This window comes from Silene latifolia, chromosome 11, assembly GCF_048544455.1.
Source record: "Silene latifolia isolate original U9 population chromosome 11, ASM4854445v1, whole genome shotgun sequence".
Lineage (NCBI taxonomy): Eukaryota > Viridiplantae > Streptophyta > Magnoliopsida > Caryophyllales > Caryophyllaceae > Silene > Silene latifolia.
Window position 1 is genome coordinate 28,391,296 of NC_133536.1, and position 16,910 is coordinate 28,408,205.

Below are 16,910 nucleotides of genomic sequence, written 5' to 3' on the forward strand. Positions count from 1 at the left end.
CGATCGAGTACCAAGGCTACTCGATCGAGTACCCAACAGGTCAGAAACTATTTTAAAACGCAAAACACGCTTACTCGACAGAGTAAGGCCCACTCGATAGAGTACCCACAGACTCATAAAACCGTGGTATTACAGTCTTCCCTCCTTAAAAAGAACTTCGTCTCCGAAGTTCAACCCATACCCAAAAACAAACATACTAACTCGATCAAGACACAACAACCAACTAAGAACTCAAAACAAAACCCCAACCGACCAAACATGAACTCGTAACCCCAACTCCACCAACTATTCCTACTTCCACAACATGGCTCACGATATCGTACCAACTCCATTATATCTCTCTCGATCCTAACTCCATACACTACCAACACAAACACTGCTAGCTCCGTAAAATAGCATCCACTAGATAATCCAATATCAAGATACTCATAACATCAAACGGAATGTTACATTCTACCACCCTTAAAAGGAACTTCGTCCTCGAAGTTTACTTACACTCATAAACATCATCATGCCACTATCAAAACTCTCGAACTCCTAAACATCATCATCCAACCCTTACCACTATCGAAGTATTCTCACATTCCTAAGCATCACACTACTACAAGCACGGCCATGGCCTTTTAACAGTATCATCCACAAAACAAATCCCTCCTTTACGCTACGCTAACAGTCTACTTCCAATTATATTACAACATGCACAACCATGAAACTCTCTTTTATCGCATCCTACTCCTCTTAAGACAAATGTTACGTCCTCGTAACTCACTAATACTAAATCCTTAGTTATATCATCTCATTATCCTCATCACCACCACATGTCAAAGATAACCTCCTATAACATCATTTCTATAACCATTCCTATTTCCAAGGCTCTCTTACTTAAACAGTTCTCATACTTCAATTCACTCTACACTCTATCTAACCAATACCGCAAAACCCTTAGCATAACCAATACTCCAACTCTTCACATTACCGCAACATGACATACCTCTCTATATAAACTATATAAAACTTTTGTCGCCAAAAGCATAACTCACGATCCACACTTGTTACGTACACTCACACAAGATCCTCAAGTTCTTTTCTTTCATCACTGCAAAACTCATACATGACTTAACATGACACTAAATCCAAACACCCTACCCTCACTGTCCCAACGAAAGATTATGAACCACCTGCAGCTTTCAGATCATTACCACACATGTTTTACGAATCACTCGCCATGACTATGTGCACCGATATCTCATCTACAACAAGATCAAATGTACTGTACTGTAACAACTTCTGACAACTGTGTCCCATCAACAGAATATCCCTATGCCATGACAACCACGGAAACAAAGACACTCTCTTTTTTATATCATACTCTACCCTCATTCTCAAACTGAAACTGGTAAGAAATATCATCAAACAAAACAACAGTCTACCTGTTCAACCAAAACTTACAAGGAACAGTAGCAAACAAAACAACAATCTATGTGTCCAAACTGAAACTCACAGGGAACAACAACAAACAAAACAACAACTATGTATAACTGATATGTAGTTTTGAGAACTCGTATCATAATCATCTCGCCTACTCCCCACAACCGGTGACGGCATCGCAACACCGCCACCAACAGTCACACCGCAGTGCAAAAATACCCGCATCACGACATGAAGTACCATGTCCGGATCACCACTCAAGGCACACAACTACATCGATAAACATTCCAATCACATATAATTCCCATAAACACTGACTCAATATGACATTTCGAACAAGAAAACTCACTCAAAACCGTTTTATTAGATTATAACACAACATATTATGCGGAAAGAACTGACAAGAATCTCATGAACATCATCCTTACCCTTTCACGGAATAAACATGTATCATCAATACACATACCCTTTTAACTATACATGCCAGATCAATCAAATTATTACCTTTTTGAATATCATTCAATTAGATTAGCGTACCCAACATGCATTACAGAACATTCAAATAACAACTTTATGATAATCACACCATACCACATCTTGTGAGGTCAAAACCTCACACAAACATTTATATCTATCACAGACCCGTAATCACATCCAACCAGTCAATCCTGATCACGTAAGTTACCACCTGATAAAAGTTACCTCTCACCCGAGCTTAACTCGTATACACCTCATAACATATTCTCCCATTCGCATATCCGTCACCTTCTGCCAAATGTAGCCACACCATTAATACTCAACTACTAACAACCGCCTCATATAACCACATCTTATACTCTTTCATAACCATACTTATCAATCTGGTCCCTACAAAATCAACCTCTTTGGAATTGCTACCTTTCTAATATACCATCACCCTTAACCACTAGTCACAAACCATAACACTACCACTGTCCGGACATCAAACCTCTTACACTCATCTCTAAACATCACGTTTTCTTTCCTATCTTTGGTTAACATCCCAAATAACGAACATCAAATCCATCAACAAAATTACCTCAACATTCTTCCCAATACTATCCCGAACTGTATCGTCATCTAACTCTCCACCAAAATCTCATAGAGTGCAGGTACTAAATCAACCTCTTACTCCCTTAATTCCACGAAACTCATGATTAATCATGTTGTCCTGAAACTTCTGTATAACCATTAACTCACTTACTCTTGGTAGTATCATACATCCCGATGATTCCTTACTTTTATATCATATAACTCCGGTGAACATTTTTCTCAGCTTACTTTTATCCTTCTTTTCTCTTTATACTCAACAATTCCATTTAATATCTCAACTCCTTATAACTTCTACCTAACCCTTTAGTGATCCAATTACCTTCTCATCGCTCCAAAACTCAAATCTCATTATTTTACATCGATATCACCTCACTCTTTCTTACCATGGATCTTCTCTTATTATGCTATTACTCACACTTGCCACTAATCTATCCATAAAATCAACGTTCACTATATACCACTCTTCTCAACCCCTCTAAAACGAACTTCCACTACATATATCCTTAACCCACACGACTCCTAACCATCTCCCTCCATAATTCTTTACACATCTCAAGCTGTCACTATCCACATCCTTACTTTGAATCTTTTTATTCTCACGTTCCTTAGACTCACATCATCCTTTGCCCATATTCACTTGCTTTTACGTTACTCAACACACAATCATATCACGCATCTCATCTCAGAAAACATGCTCTATGTCTCAATTAAGCCATAAAGATCTTCCTTTTCTTTTTTTTCCACTATCTATCACAACCACATATAACTCATGTCCTCCCACCGAACTCATACTCACCACAGGTGCCACTCCTTACATCATAAGATTGGGTAACTTACGCATCAGGATCAACATACATATAAAACAATGCATAAAGAAGCAAGATAACACCTTTGAATTAAACATGATATGCAACGAAGTCAAAAGATAACCATATGACCCAAAACAGGGGTCACTAGATCGAGTACAGGCCACTCGATCGAGTAAATGACTTACTCAATCGAGTAGGTGAAAGTCAGAGACGTATATAAAAATTTTACTAGGGTTACTAGATCGAGTAAGGGGTACTCGATCGATTACCAAGATGCACTCGATCGAGTAGGGGTCACTCGATCGAGTACCCTACGCATTTCTTAGCACTGTCCAGTTTTCGTAAAACGGTCATAACTCACTCATTTCTTGGTCATTTTGGGCGTGTGACCTATCCTTAGAATCGTAAAAGAACAAGCTATCACCTCCAATTGGAATCACATCAAAATCATTTATGCATCTCAAGTTATAACAGTTTAAAGACAACCTCTTTATAATCGAAAAACACAACTACTTGATTTTTACTTCCAAACGACTTAAACAACAACAAGATAGACAAAAACAACTCAGTACTCATAAAACCAGTATTGCTAATCACATGTTACTATTTTCAAAAGTCAAGCAACAACATCCATCATGCACATATATTATTTAACTTATTAATCATGTACTAACCGCAGGCTTTAATTTTATAACTTTTCGTAACCCAAAACATTCTCATACATTACAAATCCTATTTCCATGTTACTAACGCAACAATATTATAAATCCACTTCATCATCTAAACATATTCATATTCACAAAATCCATATTCTCATGCAATTGACACTCCATCTTTTCCAATCAGTTCATCTATTTCAACCACATTCTTCATCTACAAGTGCATATGATACCACAGTAGACAATTATATGAACTTATTATCTAACTTTACGCAAACAGAATTATGTAAAATCATATCAAATCCCCTAATCACAAGTTACTAGTATGTACACATTATAAATCATTCATCCTGCAACATCATTATTCATCACATATTATCACATATGAACTACTTCCTTTTTCCACCACATCATTCGTCATTCTCACATACTTTTCCAACTATTCTAATCAACATGGTAAACCAACTATCATCCAACATGCTTTCAACCAACAACATACAAAATCACACTTATTCATGCCACACATCACTATATTGGTACACAATTCACAAAATAAACACATAGCGATCCCGACTCATATCCCATGGTGACCGGTTCAAAATTGTAGGGCGAGTTCGCGACTTTAGGACGTCTCCCAAGCCTTTGCATTAGCTCCTACAACTTTTACCCCGGGTTTATTTTAATTTGACTCCCTATATTCATTAGGTTCATTGGTTAAAGGTTTCAGGATCGTCGCTCTGATACCATTTTGTAACACCCCCATATTCCAAGTGCCTTACCAGGACCACTCAAGGCATGGAAGTGCTACCATCTCGGTTACCCGAGGCAATGATAATCAAATGACAATGAAGAAACATAATTAAAATAACAAAATAGTTTAAAGTGATTACATGATCAAAACCAAAACCAAAACCAAAACTGAAATACAAGATTCTCAGACGGTCTACTGCTAAAACTATCAAAGTTATAAGACATCGTCTGACACAGCGGAAGACTTCTAACTGTCACGTGATGATTCATCCCAGCTATCCCATACGCGTCATATCATACCTGCTCACCACCCCCGAATGGATCACCACAGTTTTTAAAACATTAAACGGGGTCAGTACTAGTCACACAATTTATATAAACCAACAACACAGTAAAACAAACAGCTCAATCATCACAGATATCCTCCGAACTCCAACCCAACTCCACAATCCTGACTACACACTAAAGTGTGTAGCCCTGCCAGAGTGCCCATCGTAACAGGTCACTCCTCGCCGCCAGTGGAGGACCGCAGCCGTTCCCACCTAAGCCCCGCTCATCTCCATCGAGCGATAAACCCAAATCCATTAATGTGCACATCCCTTCTGTGGCGGGTTCCACAGAAGGCGAATCATGGGCGTGAAGCCACTCCCGCAAGTGACTCCACTCAGCCAGGGACGCACCCCGAAGAACACAGACAGATACAATCAATCACAGCTACAACCAACAATCAAAGCCAACAACCGTCACAATACGAGTATGATAATATTCAACAATCACAAACACCAATCAACACATCATGGAACTAATACTGAGTAGGGAAACCCTACCTGGAACAGCAACACAATCAGACGGTCTCAACAGCTGTATCAAAATTCCTCTTCTACGAATCCTCCTCCTAACATATAATCACATAATTACTAACAATCACAAAACTAATTCCCAAAATTAGGGTTTAAACAAAGTTAACTAAATACTCTAAAATTGGTATGTAGATCTTACCCTTGACGCAAGGAACACTATGATGCAAAGAACAAGATGATCCGACACTCCTAGCCTTGGGGATTTGCCAACAACGCGACGAGAGAGAACTACGTAACTCCTTTTTATTTTGAAAGGTTTAGAAATGTTAAAAATGATGAAATAAACTGACGGAAACCTTTTATATCAAACTCGCGTTATTAGGAAAACCCGTCAAAACAACCCCGTAAAACACACTTACTCGATCGAGTAACTAACGTACTCGATCGAGTGTCGCTTACTCGATCGAGTACCAAGGCTACTCGATCGAGTAACCAACAGGTCAGAAACTATTTTAAAACGCAAAACACGCTTACTCGATAGAGTACCTAGAGACTCATAAAATCGTGGTATTACATTCGTAGATGTAAAGTATGGAAATTTAGAAGTAATACACGCTTAAAGTAATTTGCACTGCCCCCTTCGCGAAAATAACGAGTGGGATATATTTCGTACATTTGAATGAATCCTCTTAACAGGCCGATGCAGAAAGTATACTATGAAGATATAAGGGAACACAAATTCTCATTGTAGACGAGAGATATCCGTCTATAGTTATAGACGAACCGAATATCCACCCACTTTTAGCATAAGACAAGCAACAAGTTGCATGGTGGGACCCAAAAATATCATCACTTTAAGCATATTTGACCCGTCTTTTACTTTAGATGGATACATTCGTCTATATTGAGACTAATTGATAAGGGAATTGAAAATTTTAGGTAAATATATATTATACGGCTATAATGATCTTGAAAAAGATATGAAATCTTTTTTAAGGAAGATAATTTAGGAATAAGACGATGGTAGTGAACATTAGTAAGAATCATTATTAGGGATTTTAGTTAGGCGGGAAAATAATTCACCATGGCTTGACATGTATACGGTAAAATATCTAGTGGTTCCTCTATTATACTTTTGTATAGATGTTCAGTTATATAATATAATCAAATATTAACATGGTGATAATAAGGATAGAATTTTTGGCATTTTTCAGGCAGTTTATCATGTCATTGATATGTATTTGAACAGATTCAAATACTAGCATGGTGATAATAAGAAAGTACCAGTTAATATTCCATTTGGTATGTATTTGAGCCGTTTTACGGTTTAAGACGAAAGTACCAGTTAATATTCTGATGTCCTAACCAAGTGTTGTGAGTGTAGTGGAGCGCGGGTCACTCTCAAAGCATGTAATGGCATGAATTACGAGGTTCCGGGTTCGACTCCCTGCATGAGCAGTATGCGCTTATTGCACGGGGACCTTCGAAGTCTGTTAAAAGAGAGTGTCGGCTTACCGTGCCGTCACGTATCTCTCGGGGTTTGATCTCTGAAAGGTGTATCACCCTAGGCTGCTAATGACAGATGTTCCTAGTTACCAAACAAATATTCTGATGTCTTATATTGGCCCAAATTTTAATATTTTTGATAGATGAAAGCATCCACAAAATTTTTACATATTTATTTATGTTTAACAAAACATGTTATTTTAATTGTAGGTTCTGTTTGGTAAAACTAATTGAAAATATAGTTGAAAACTAAAACGCTAATAGATACTAAAAAAAAAGTAACTGATTATAAAAAAAATGTTTGGCTAAGTAGCTGAAAATCTAGTTGATTTTGGTGAAATAACGTAATAGGATCTGATAATTATTTAATATTATAGACTAAAGAGTTAAAAAAGCGGAAGATAAAATAATATTTGGTGCCTTATATATAAAATGCTACAGTGGGTAACAATTCATTTCAAATAATCTTTTATTGAAGTTAAATAATATTTTCATTATACTGTAATTATAATCTTTTATTGAAGTTAAATAATATTGGTGTGAAATTATAAACTACAAATGGCCAAGTTTTTTATAGAGACAAAAAGAGCATGTTGTACATGGAAATTAAATATATAAGGTTATTATGTGCACAAACTTAAAATATTTGATAATTGATACCATGTGAAAAGTGAAAAAGTTTAGGGGTACCACGTGAACTTTCCGAAAAATATTTTCATCAAAATACACATTTCATGACATTCTCAATTTTCTTAAATCAAATACAATGGGGTAAAATATAGAAATTTTATGAGATGTCAATTTAAATATACGGCGCATACATTGCGCGTGATCTAAACTAGTTAGTTTAGTAAACCAGCAAAACACAACCCCAAATTGTTATCAAGACGGACTTCATTATTAGCAAATAGAGTAGATTACAATAGTCTCCATGTGACTGTGATCCTGATTTTCCTTACTGCATTAGTTATAGGTCGTAGAACTAATGTTAGGCTCTGTTTGGTAAAACTAACTGAAAAAGTAGCTGAAATCTGAAAAGGTAGCAGAAAACTGAAAAGCTAGCTGAAACCTGAAAAGGTAACTGATAAGGTAGCTGAAAATTAGGAACTAATAAAGTAACTGATTATATACAAAAATGTTTGGCAAACTAACTGAAAAGGTAACTGATTTTGGTGAAAAGACGTAAAAAAATATGATAGTTATTTAACAGTATAGATTTAAGGGGTAAAAAAGGAAAATAAAAGCAAATCAAGTACCTGAAATCTCAAATGTTACTCTAGGTAGCATTTCATTTCAGGTAGATTATTGGGTTAAATCAAGTACTTGCCAAACGCTTACAAAAAATAAGGTACCTGAAATTTTGGTCAAATAAGCTACTTTAACAAAATAAGGTACCTGAAATGCATTACCAAACAAAGCCTTAATAGGTATGCGATAACCTATCAATGTTTGCAAAGGGAACAATAATTTTGGGATAAGTTTTAGAGAGAGTGAAATGACAAAATTGGGATAGAAGTCAGTGGCGTCTCCAGGATTCTAGTAACGGGGGTGCGGATTTCAACGAAAATTTTTTCATTGAAAATATTATTTTATCACTATTACAAATAATAAAATAATAAAATATTTATCTTGGTCATTCATAACATCAAAACATAACAATTTATATTATCTATAGAATAACACTTAAACATATGGTAATAAAGGTTGCTTAAATGAAAATAATTTTTTTTTAGGTTCATATATGAATGCATCTAAATAGCTAAAAGTACTAATTAATATTTAATATAACCCAAGTATGATACGGGGTAATAATGGCATATTGGCATGAATATATGAAATGGGCTAGAAGTAGGAATTAATGCTTGCTTTTTTAGTTGATGAAATGGGTCAACAAATCTCGAAACCCAAAGACCACAAAAAAAAAATGCTAGTAGCTGATTTTGAACCTGAATGGCAAGGGGAAGAAGGTGGGACTCAAACCACTGCACCAACTAAATACTACTGAAACATATACGCTGTTCCTTTTACTTATTTTTGCAGAAACAGGGGGTGCGGGTGCATCCACTGCACCCCCGTGGATACGCCTATGATAGAAGTAAACATGGCAAAAAGGATCATGCCCGAATAATCCAAATAGTATACGATCTACTCTTGAACGAGGACTCAAATTTGACTTACAAGAATTGAACACATGACCCGACCCCCTGAATAACATGATAACAATATGCCACTTGACCCAAATCACTAAGCCGATCTGACTCTAATTATGCAAACTCAAACAAATCTACCTGAACGAACCCAATCCAAACCCGACTCAACTAATCCGTTTGCTAGGTTTAGATGGAGGGAGTATTTTTACAGTTCATAGACTATACATCTGAGGTAGTACCTCTTATTGTTTATTTCTGAGTTTTATTTTAAAGTTTTTTAGTTCTGCTTTAGTATAAAGTTTTTGAGCACATTTACTAAAACGTTACACTAAAAAAATATAATATTGCTCAAAAACTATATTAATAAATGGTAATATGCTCAGAAAAAATGTGTATATGCTCAAAAACTACAAGGTCTAAGGTACTACCTCAGATGCGCAATCCTATTTCTCAGTATTTTTACTCTCCCTAAGCTTCCCTACTATTTATTAGACCTCGCAAGATTTGACCCTGACGGCCTGACCCAACACGCGATCTGAGGTCGAATTTGATCTGAAACTTGAATTGACTCGACTCCTTGACCAAACAGTTTAATACATGGACAATTTATCCCTAAGTAACTTTGATAATAATAAACTCAAAATAACCCGATCCAATCCAATATGGCCCAAATTTTTACAATAATGACCGATTTAAACTGACCCGATTCGAACACAATTTCGGTGACCAGTATACCCGGTCCACTCCTTACGTGATACGTCTATAAGTTCGTTCATCTTTCTTGTCCCCTTGTTTCTCTCTAGCACTTATTTTGCATTTACAAGCTAATTTCTGTCGTCGATGAATTTTGGCTAACCATGACTTTGTCTACTGCACCGATAACGGAAACTCAGTCTTATTCATTTATTCATTCTTGAGATTTATGTTGAGAATCAAATTAGTGCACCGATAACAATTTAAAATACGATTTAAAATTAGCAGTATTGCTCGCAGATAAAAATGCATACATTACATTTATTTTTATTTTTCCTAGTTCAGTTTAACTAACTAGATACATTCAAACTTTCACCGTATACTAGGATCAATGTGGCCTGGGCAGAACTGGTAAACTCTCAGCACAATTTATTCAAACTTTCCGAGTCATATGGTGTGTACAGTATTTTTCAGTGTCATGTCAATGTTCTTTATCAATTTATCGATAGGAAAAACTTAATGAACACGGAAAAAGAATTGCGAAGCACAATTTATTGATAAAAAAACAGTGTTGGATGCTCTACAATAAAAGTTGAACATTGACAGTAGACAAAAAGATTGAAGGATTTGTAACAATGAACCAAAACCGAGATAGAAGACGATAAGAAATGTTACCTAGAAACATGAGAATTTGAATTAAATCAGAGAGGGGTCCAAATCAGCGGTATGTCGGACCTTTTGTGGTAAGTTCTGCTTTGGTAACAGAAGGGTTAGCAATGTGGATGTGGCTTATTTTTAGCCAGTCTGGTTCTCTGCATTTATCTGTCAACCCTTTACAGTACCAGATTTATGAAGGCGAGGAAACGATTGGACAGAAGTTAGTCCGTTTAACTTAGGAAGCCTTTTAACGGTCTCCACCAACCACTGCAGGATGAGTATCATATCACCAAATAGCTATATACTCTTGGTCAGGTTTGATCTCGGCTCCTCGCCTTCGTAGATCACTCTGGTATGAAAAAGAAACTTTTCACTTGTCAAATATCCAAAACTGATCAAAATAAAAAGAAAATGAGATTGGTTTGCAGCGAAGAGAATTGAAAATCACAGGTATTTGACAATACAATCGTAAAGGCAATATATTACTTATAGGGTTTAAAAATGCGGTATTGGTTGCGACTGAGGTGACGGTCACAAAGCAATAGCATCGGGTATAGTTACACTTGATTAGAAGAGGAAAAAGAGGTATAGGGGAGGGGACATGTCGAAATCCAGTACGCTTTGTTTAGGGAACATTAAATGGAGTCAAGAAATTGCCAATTTTATAGCAGATGAAATTCTCTCTGAGGCCTCCAAACAACAATAAGGAAATATATATAAAAAAAATTAGTCTGTTACAAAACAATAGCATGCCTATCAATTACTCTTGTTATTGATCAAATAGACTAAGTGGTGTGCAAATCAATCAGTATCATCAAAGCTCAAAATTGCAAAGAATACAAAAGAAAGCTAAATATGCTAATTTCAATAAATATAATCAACTGTACTACTCCGTATAAATCACCAGAAACTATAGCATTTACTATGATACATCTGAGGTATGCCCGCATGCGGTTATCTAACAGGACCCAAGCAAGGCCCTCACAATCTCACATAATATGCAACTAATTGGAATGCTCAGTAGCATTCCTTACAAAATAGAGTAATATATTGACTTGCTCATGACAATATATGCTACAGAGTATCACATAGATTCAATATCATTATCAAGTCTAGGGCAAACATCAGTCATAAAACGGTCTGCATGGTAGTATTAAAATGCTTTGCAGTAAAAGTTGACACGTACAGTAGTAACACCAGAACTTATATATAACTAACAGAGTCTATATAATTTATTCATTCTTAGGATATATGTTGAGAATCAAATGAGTGCGTGAACATAACATGAATTGGACAATTCAGTATTGCTCTCAGTCTCAGCTAAAAGAGAATTGTTATCTACCTTCTCTCCTAATAATCGGTTAAAATATAATATAGCATGCCTCATCCCTTTGCCATTCGACCCCATCCAATATATATTAATTTATTAACTGATTGTGAAAGTAAAGGGAGAAGGTGGAGAAAAGGTAGATAGCTTTCCTCCGGCTAAAAATGCATGCATTACATATATTTTTCTTTTTCCTAGTGCAGTTTAACGGATACATTCGATCTTCCACCATTTACTAGGATCAATGTGGCCTGGGCAGAACTGGTAACCTCAGGGCACATGAGCCATATGGTGTGTACCCTGATATAATGACCCTCGCAAAACCTCTAGCCGGAGAAATATCAATTGAAGCCGTGCTAGTCACAGCGAGAGTTTTAAGAGAAATAAACCCTCTGCAATTACTGTCTTTGACAAAATCGCAAATCCAGACTTTTCGTCCAGTTTGCCAAAAAAGGCCAGTATTTTAAAGATTTACTAATAAAACTAGGGAAAAATAAACACGTGAAAGAAGTCCGAGGTAAGGGTATTCCCGTTGGTGATTGGTATAGAGCTTGACGTACAAGCTGGTTCCTTGGTAGACGTCTACTGCTATTCCCGTTTCTGTATTGCTTACATAAACTGCTGATAAAGCTTTAAAGGAAAATTTGTAAGACTGGTTCCACCATTGGTCATATCTAAGCACGAGTCAGAAGATGATGCTGAGATTTTTCTCAAGTGCCTAGGATGCAAGTAATTGACTAGTGGTGTAACCACAAATATCAGGTGTAAAATATATACTCTCAGCTGAGTTTGCGACTGTCGACAATGTTTAAACTGCCTGAAAGTTTCTAATCTGATTATTTCGTTTTTCATCCTCCTTTTGTACAAGGATAATTCAGAAACGGTCTTTTTCAGAGGACCATTTGAACATATAATGTCAATGTTCTTTATCAATAGAAAAAAAACCATTGTACAGGGAAAAAGAATTGTGAAGCACAATTAATTGATAAAGAATATGCTCTGCAATAAAAGTTCAACATGTACAGTAAACAAAAGATGAAGGATTTGTATTTGTAATAATTAATTAAAGCTTATACCACCAAAACTGAGATAGAAGGCGATAAGAAATGTTACCTAGAAACATGAGAATTAGGATTAAATCAGAGGGGTCCAAGTTCCAACCTTTTGTGGTAAGTTCTGCTTTGCCATATAGGGTTAGCAGTTGTAGAGCTAATCATAGTTTGCAACGATACTCAAACTGTGGATATGGCTTATTTTCGGCCAGTCTTGACCATTTGGTTCTCTGCATCTATCAGTCAATCCTTTACAGTTCCAGACTTGAAGTTCTCGGAGGGAAGGCATGTGACGAATTGCTTCTGGCAATGATTTAAGTTCTGTGCAGTAGTGCAACTGCAGCGAATACAGAGAGGGGAGGGAGGAAAGCCATTCCGGCAAGGATTCCAACTTGCAATTATAAATTGCGAGAGTTCGAAGGGTACTCAGGTGTCGGATCCCCTCTGGCAGATGTATCAACTTGGAGAGGGCCACTAGGGTTAAATGACTGAGGTTTTTAAGGGGTTTTAACTCTTCTAACTTCCCCAAGTCTAATTCATCAGAGTCACTGATGCAGAGGTATCTTAGATTAGTGAGATGCTCTATTCCTCCTCCGCACAAACTCTTTAGCCCACGGCAATATGTAACTTGTAGATCCCTAATTGAAGAGGCGTGTTTTTGGAATAAATCTGCAGCTGTTGACAAACTCTCCTGGTTCAAGCCACGTATGCTGAGGGTCTCTATACCTTTCAGAGACTCACCAAATATCAAGTTAACAAGTCCCACCTTATCTATAAGCAGCGATTTCAAATAGAAGGTTGAGTCACAGGAAGAATCATCATTTCGATGGGGTAACAAGTCAAGGGGAGTCAAGCTGGATGAGCTAGGGTCAACTTTTCGGTTACTTGTAAACCTAAAATCTTCGTTTACTCCAACTAGGTGCAAATCATTGAGACTGGGGCATCGAGGAACAACTGTCATGCTAGGGCAGTCCTCTATTACCAATCTATGAAGACGAGGCAACAATCGGACAGAAGCTATTCCATTTAACTTAGGCAGCCTTTTAAGCAGAAGCTTTTCAAGAGACCGGAACAATGGTAATCCATCTGGTACTGTTGACATCGTATCAGAAACTGTAGTGTTGTCATCACTCTCTGTAAGCTCCACCATAGGCATACATGAGAGTTGAAGAACTTTGAGGTGGACAAGTTTACCAAGTGAATGTAGATTACATAACCAATCAAAACCACGTAGTGTAACTCTAATAAGACATGGGAAGAACGTTGCCAATGATCCCACCCAACTCGGTATTTTGATGCCTTTGTACCCCGAAATTTCAATCCCCTTTATATTACAGTGAGGGCGGAGGCCTTCCAACAATTTCTCATGGACAGCTCCTAAGCTGCATTCTTTATCGGGGCGGAGGCCTTCCAACAATTTCTCATGGACAGCTCCTAAGCTGCATTCTTTATCGGGGTCTTCTTCCCAGCGTATTACGATATTCTGGAGATGTACCTTGTCGCGCAGCAAACCTTCCCTATCGTTTGCCAACTCAGAACAAAACCCGCTTTTAAAAATGATTTCAAGAGTCCCAGTGAGATGCATGAGGCTTCTCAAATCTTCTAACCGGCCTGTCTTGCCATGCTTGCAAGTTTTGCTGGCCACAACAAACTTACTCAAAGCCATAAGACCGGTCATAGTATCCATCCCAACAGGCATATGAGTCAATTTGGTGCAGTTATTTAAGACCAAGTGCCTAAGATTGTGAAGGTTTCTCAAGCCCTTTGGCAATTCCCTCACACCAGAATACGCCAAGTTCAATACTTGCAAATTCTGAAGTTTGGTAATTGATTCAGGGAGAATCTTTAAACTGTAGTTCGAACTAAGATCAAGATACCTTAGATGCGATAAATCACCAATGGAATTTGGCAAGTTTTTTAGCCGAGGAAAACTGAAGTCTAACACCCTTAAACGTCTAAGATTTGAACAAATTATGTCCACATTTGCTTCATTATTAGCTATTGGATGAAAACTGTAATAATAAATGTGACACAAAGAACGTAACTTCTTCATCTCACCCAGACGATCTCCGGATCTAGTCAAGAGCTTACACCCATCATTGCTAATTGATAGATGACGAATTTTCTGCTCAAATTGGAATGTAGCAGTTTCTAGCGCAAATAAATCTTCACCTGCAACTTCTTGAGCAAGATCATGTATCAAATCATGCATTTTACAAGTATCAATGTTACCATAGTCATCCTCTTTAACTTCTTGAAAAAAACATCTGTGAAGTAAAATTGAAAAGTACTCGTCACCGACATCTTCTATGCTTCGCCCATCATTTAATAGGTCAAGACAACCGTGAGCCATCCACAGCCAAATCAAGGTGCGTTTTCTTATTTCGAAATCCTTAGGAAAGAGTGCACAATAGCTAAAACAACTCTTCAACGAGGGACTAAGATTATAGTAGCTGTACTTCAGTATAGGCATTATGCCATCCTCAGCTTGGCCATCCTCGCTACTCCCCAAATTTCTCAAGTCTATACTTTTAAATGATAACCACTTGCTCTTGTGTTGTCCGTAGAGCAGGCTACCTACAACCCTTATTGAGAGAGGAACATTGGCGCATTTCTTAACCACTTCCTTACCAATGTCCACAAGTTCATGATCTAAAGGCGACTTTCCCGTCTCAAAAGCCATTTTCTTAAACAAACGCCATGAACACTCATCAGAAAGACCCTGCAACTCGTGGGTATGATTGTTGTTGATAGCTCTTGCAACTGCTTTTGAGCGACTAGTTATTAGTACTCTACTCCCTTTTCCTCCCAACATCAAGAAGTCTCTTAGCTCAACCCATTTGTTATGATTTTCACACCAAACATCATCTAAAACAAGCAAATACTTCCTCCTCTCGATCACTTTTCGGACTTCTCTTTGCAACTCTTCCATTCCAATTCCAGCATTCTTTCCAATCATCTTAGCAAAGATTTGTTCCATGCCAAATTCGTTAGATACACAAACCCACAACCTCACTTTGAATTCGTCCTTAACTTCCTCATCATTGTACGCAAGTTGGGCAAGTGCGGTTTTTCCCAATCCTCCCATCCCTACAATAGTGGCAAATGTAACATTCTCTTCAACATTAGGTTGAGGATCCGATTTATCTAGCAGCAGTCCCACAATGGCTGCTTTGTCGGATTCTCGTCCAATAATGCTATCCTCCCTCGCATATGAACCCGTCTCCTTCCTTTGCTTAGGAGGCACAAAAACATCACTAAACCCAAATTGTTGACGATTTTTGGCAATATTATCCAACTTCTCCCTAAGCTTCTTAATTTCACGAGACATATTAAAAGCAACAAGGAATTGATTAGTTCGGGAGAAGAAACGTCTCATCTTCTTCAGGGTTTTACCACCATTTTTTTTCTTCGCCTTGAGAACCATGGTGTTGAACTCATCAAGCACATCATCAACATCGTAGACAGCATCCTTAAGCTTCTCAATGTACTCTCGGCCACCATGGGTGAGCTCTTGATGTTTCAAGTCGGCGTCAAAAAGGACAGCCTTGATGGTGGAGACAGTGTCGGCTAGCTCATCAAGTTGGGATTCATACCCAAACGTGGAGCATATTTCTTTGAACTCTTGACTTGTCAGGACAGTGAAAAGCTTCTCAGCAACAGTGATCACGACTCCGGTAGCCATTGCGTCAATTATTCAAAGAAATTAACAGGGAAAAAGTACAAATGACAGAAATTCAAGCAGAATATTAAGCAGTTTGTGGTTTGTTTGTTGGTGCCTGATCACAAATGACCTGCTATTGTCTTATATGACACATTGTACAGGAAAATTTGCATTAATCATTATTTAAAGGCAGTAGACCTGGTTTGTTTAGCTTCTGGGAAGTTTCGTTTCGACATTTGACATCATCAATGGCCTGAATTTTTTAACTTATGTTGACAGCTGCAAAACTTCTATTTCTCTGAAATAGTATGAAATAACATATCATAACCCCACTAACAGTGGTT

The 16,910-nt window shown here is 37.4% G+C and overlaps 1 protein-coding gene across 1 annotated transcript; it reads right to left on the reverse strand.

Moving 5' to 3' along the window:
• Window positions 1-12,812: 12,812 nt before the first annotated feature.
• LOC141611457 (putative disease resistance protein RGA1) lies at window positions 12,813-16,678 on the reverse strand. The gene is made up of 2 exons (XM_074429989.1): window positions 14,310-16,678; window positions 12,813-14,252 (listed from the first exon to the last, which is right to left on the reverse strand). The coding sequence occupies exons 1-2, from the start codon at window positions 16,585-16,587 to the stop codon at window positions 13,060-13,062; spliced, it is 3,471 nt and encodes a 1,156-aa protein (XP_074286090.1). The 5' UTR covers window positions 16,588-16,678; the 3' UTR covers window positions 12,813-13,059.
• Window positions 16,679-16,910: the final 232 nt, after the last annotated feature.

What these genes read in the sequence shown, in the direction of transcription:
- LOC141611457 (XM_074429989.1), bottom strand. Translation starts at nt 16,587, where the DNA reads ATGGCTACCGGAGTCGTGATCACTGTTGCTGAGAAGCTTTTCACTGTC. An exon ending in CCATGAGAAATTGTTGGAAG is followed by an intron (nt 14,253 to 14,309) that starts GCCTCCGCCCCG and finishes AATTGTTGGAAG; the next exon opens with GCCTCCGCCCTCACTGTAAT.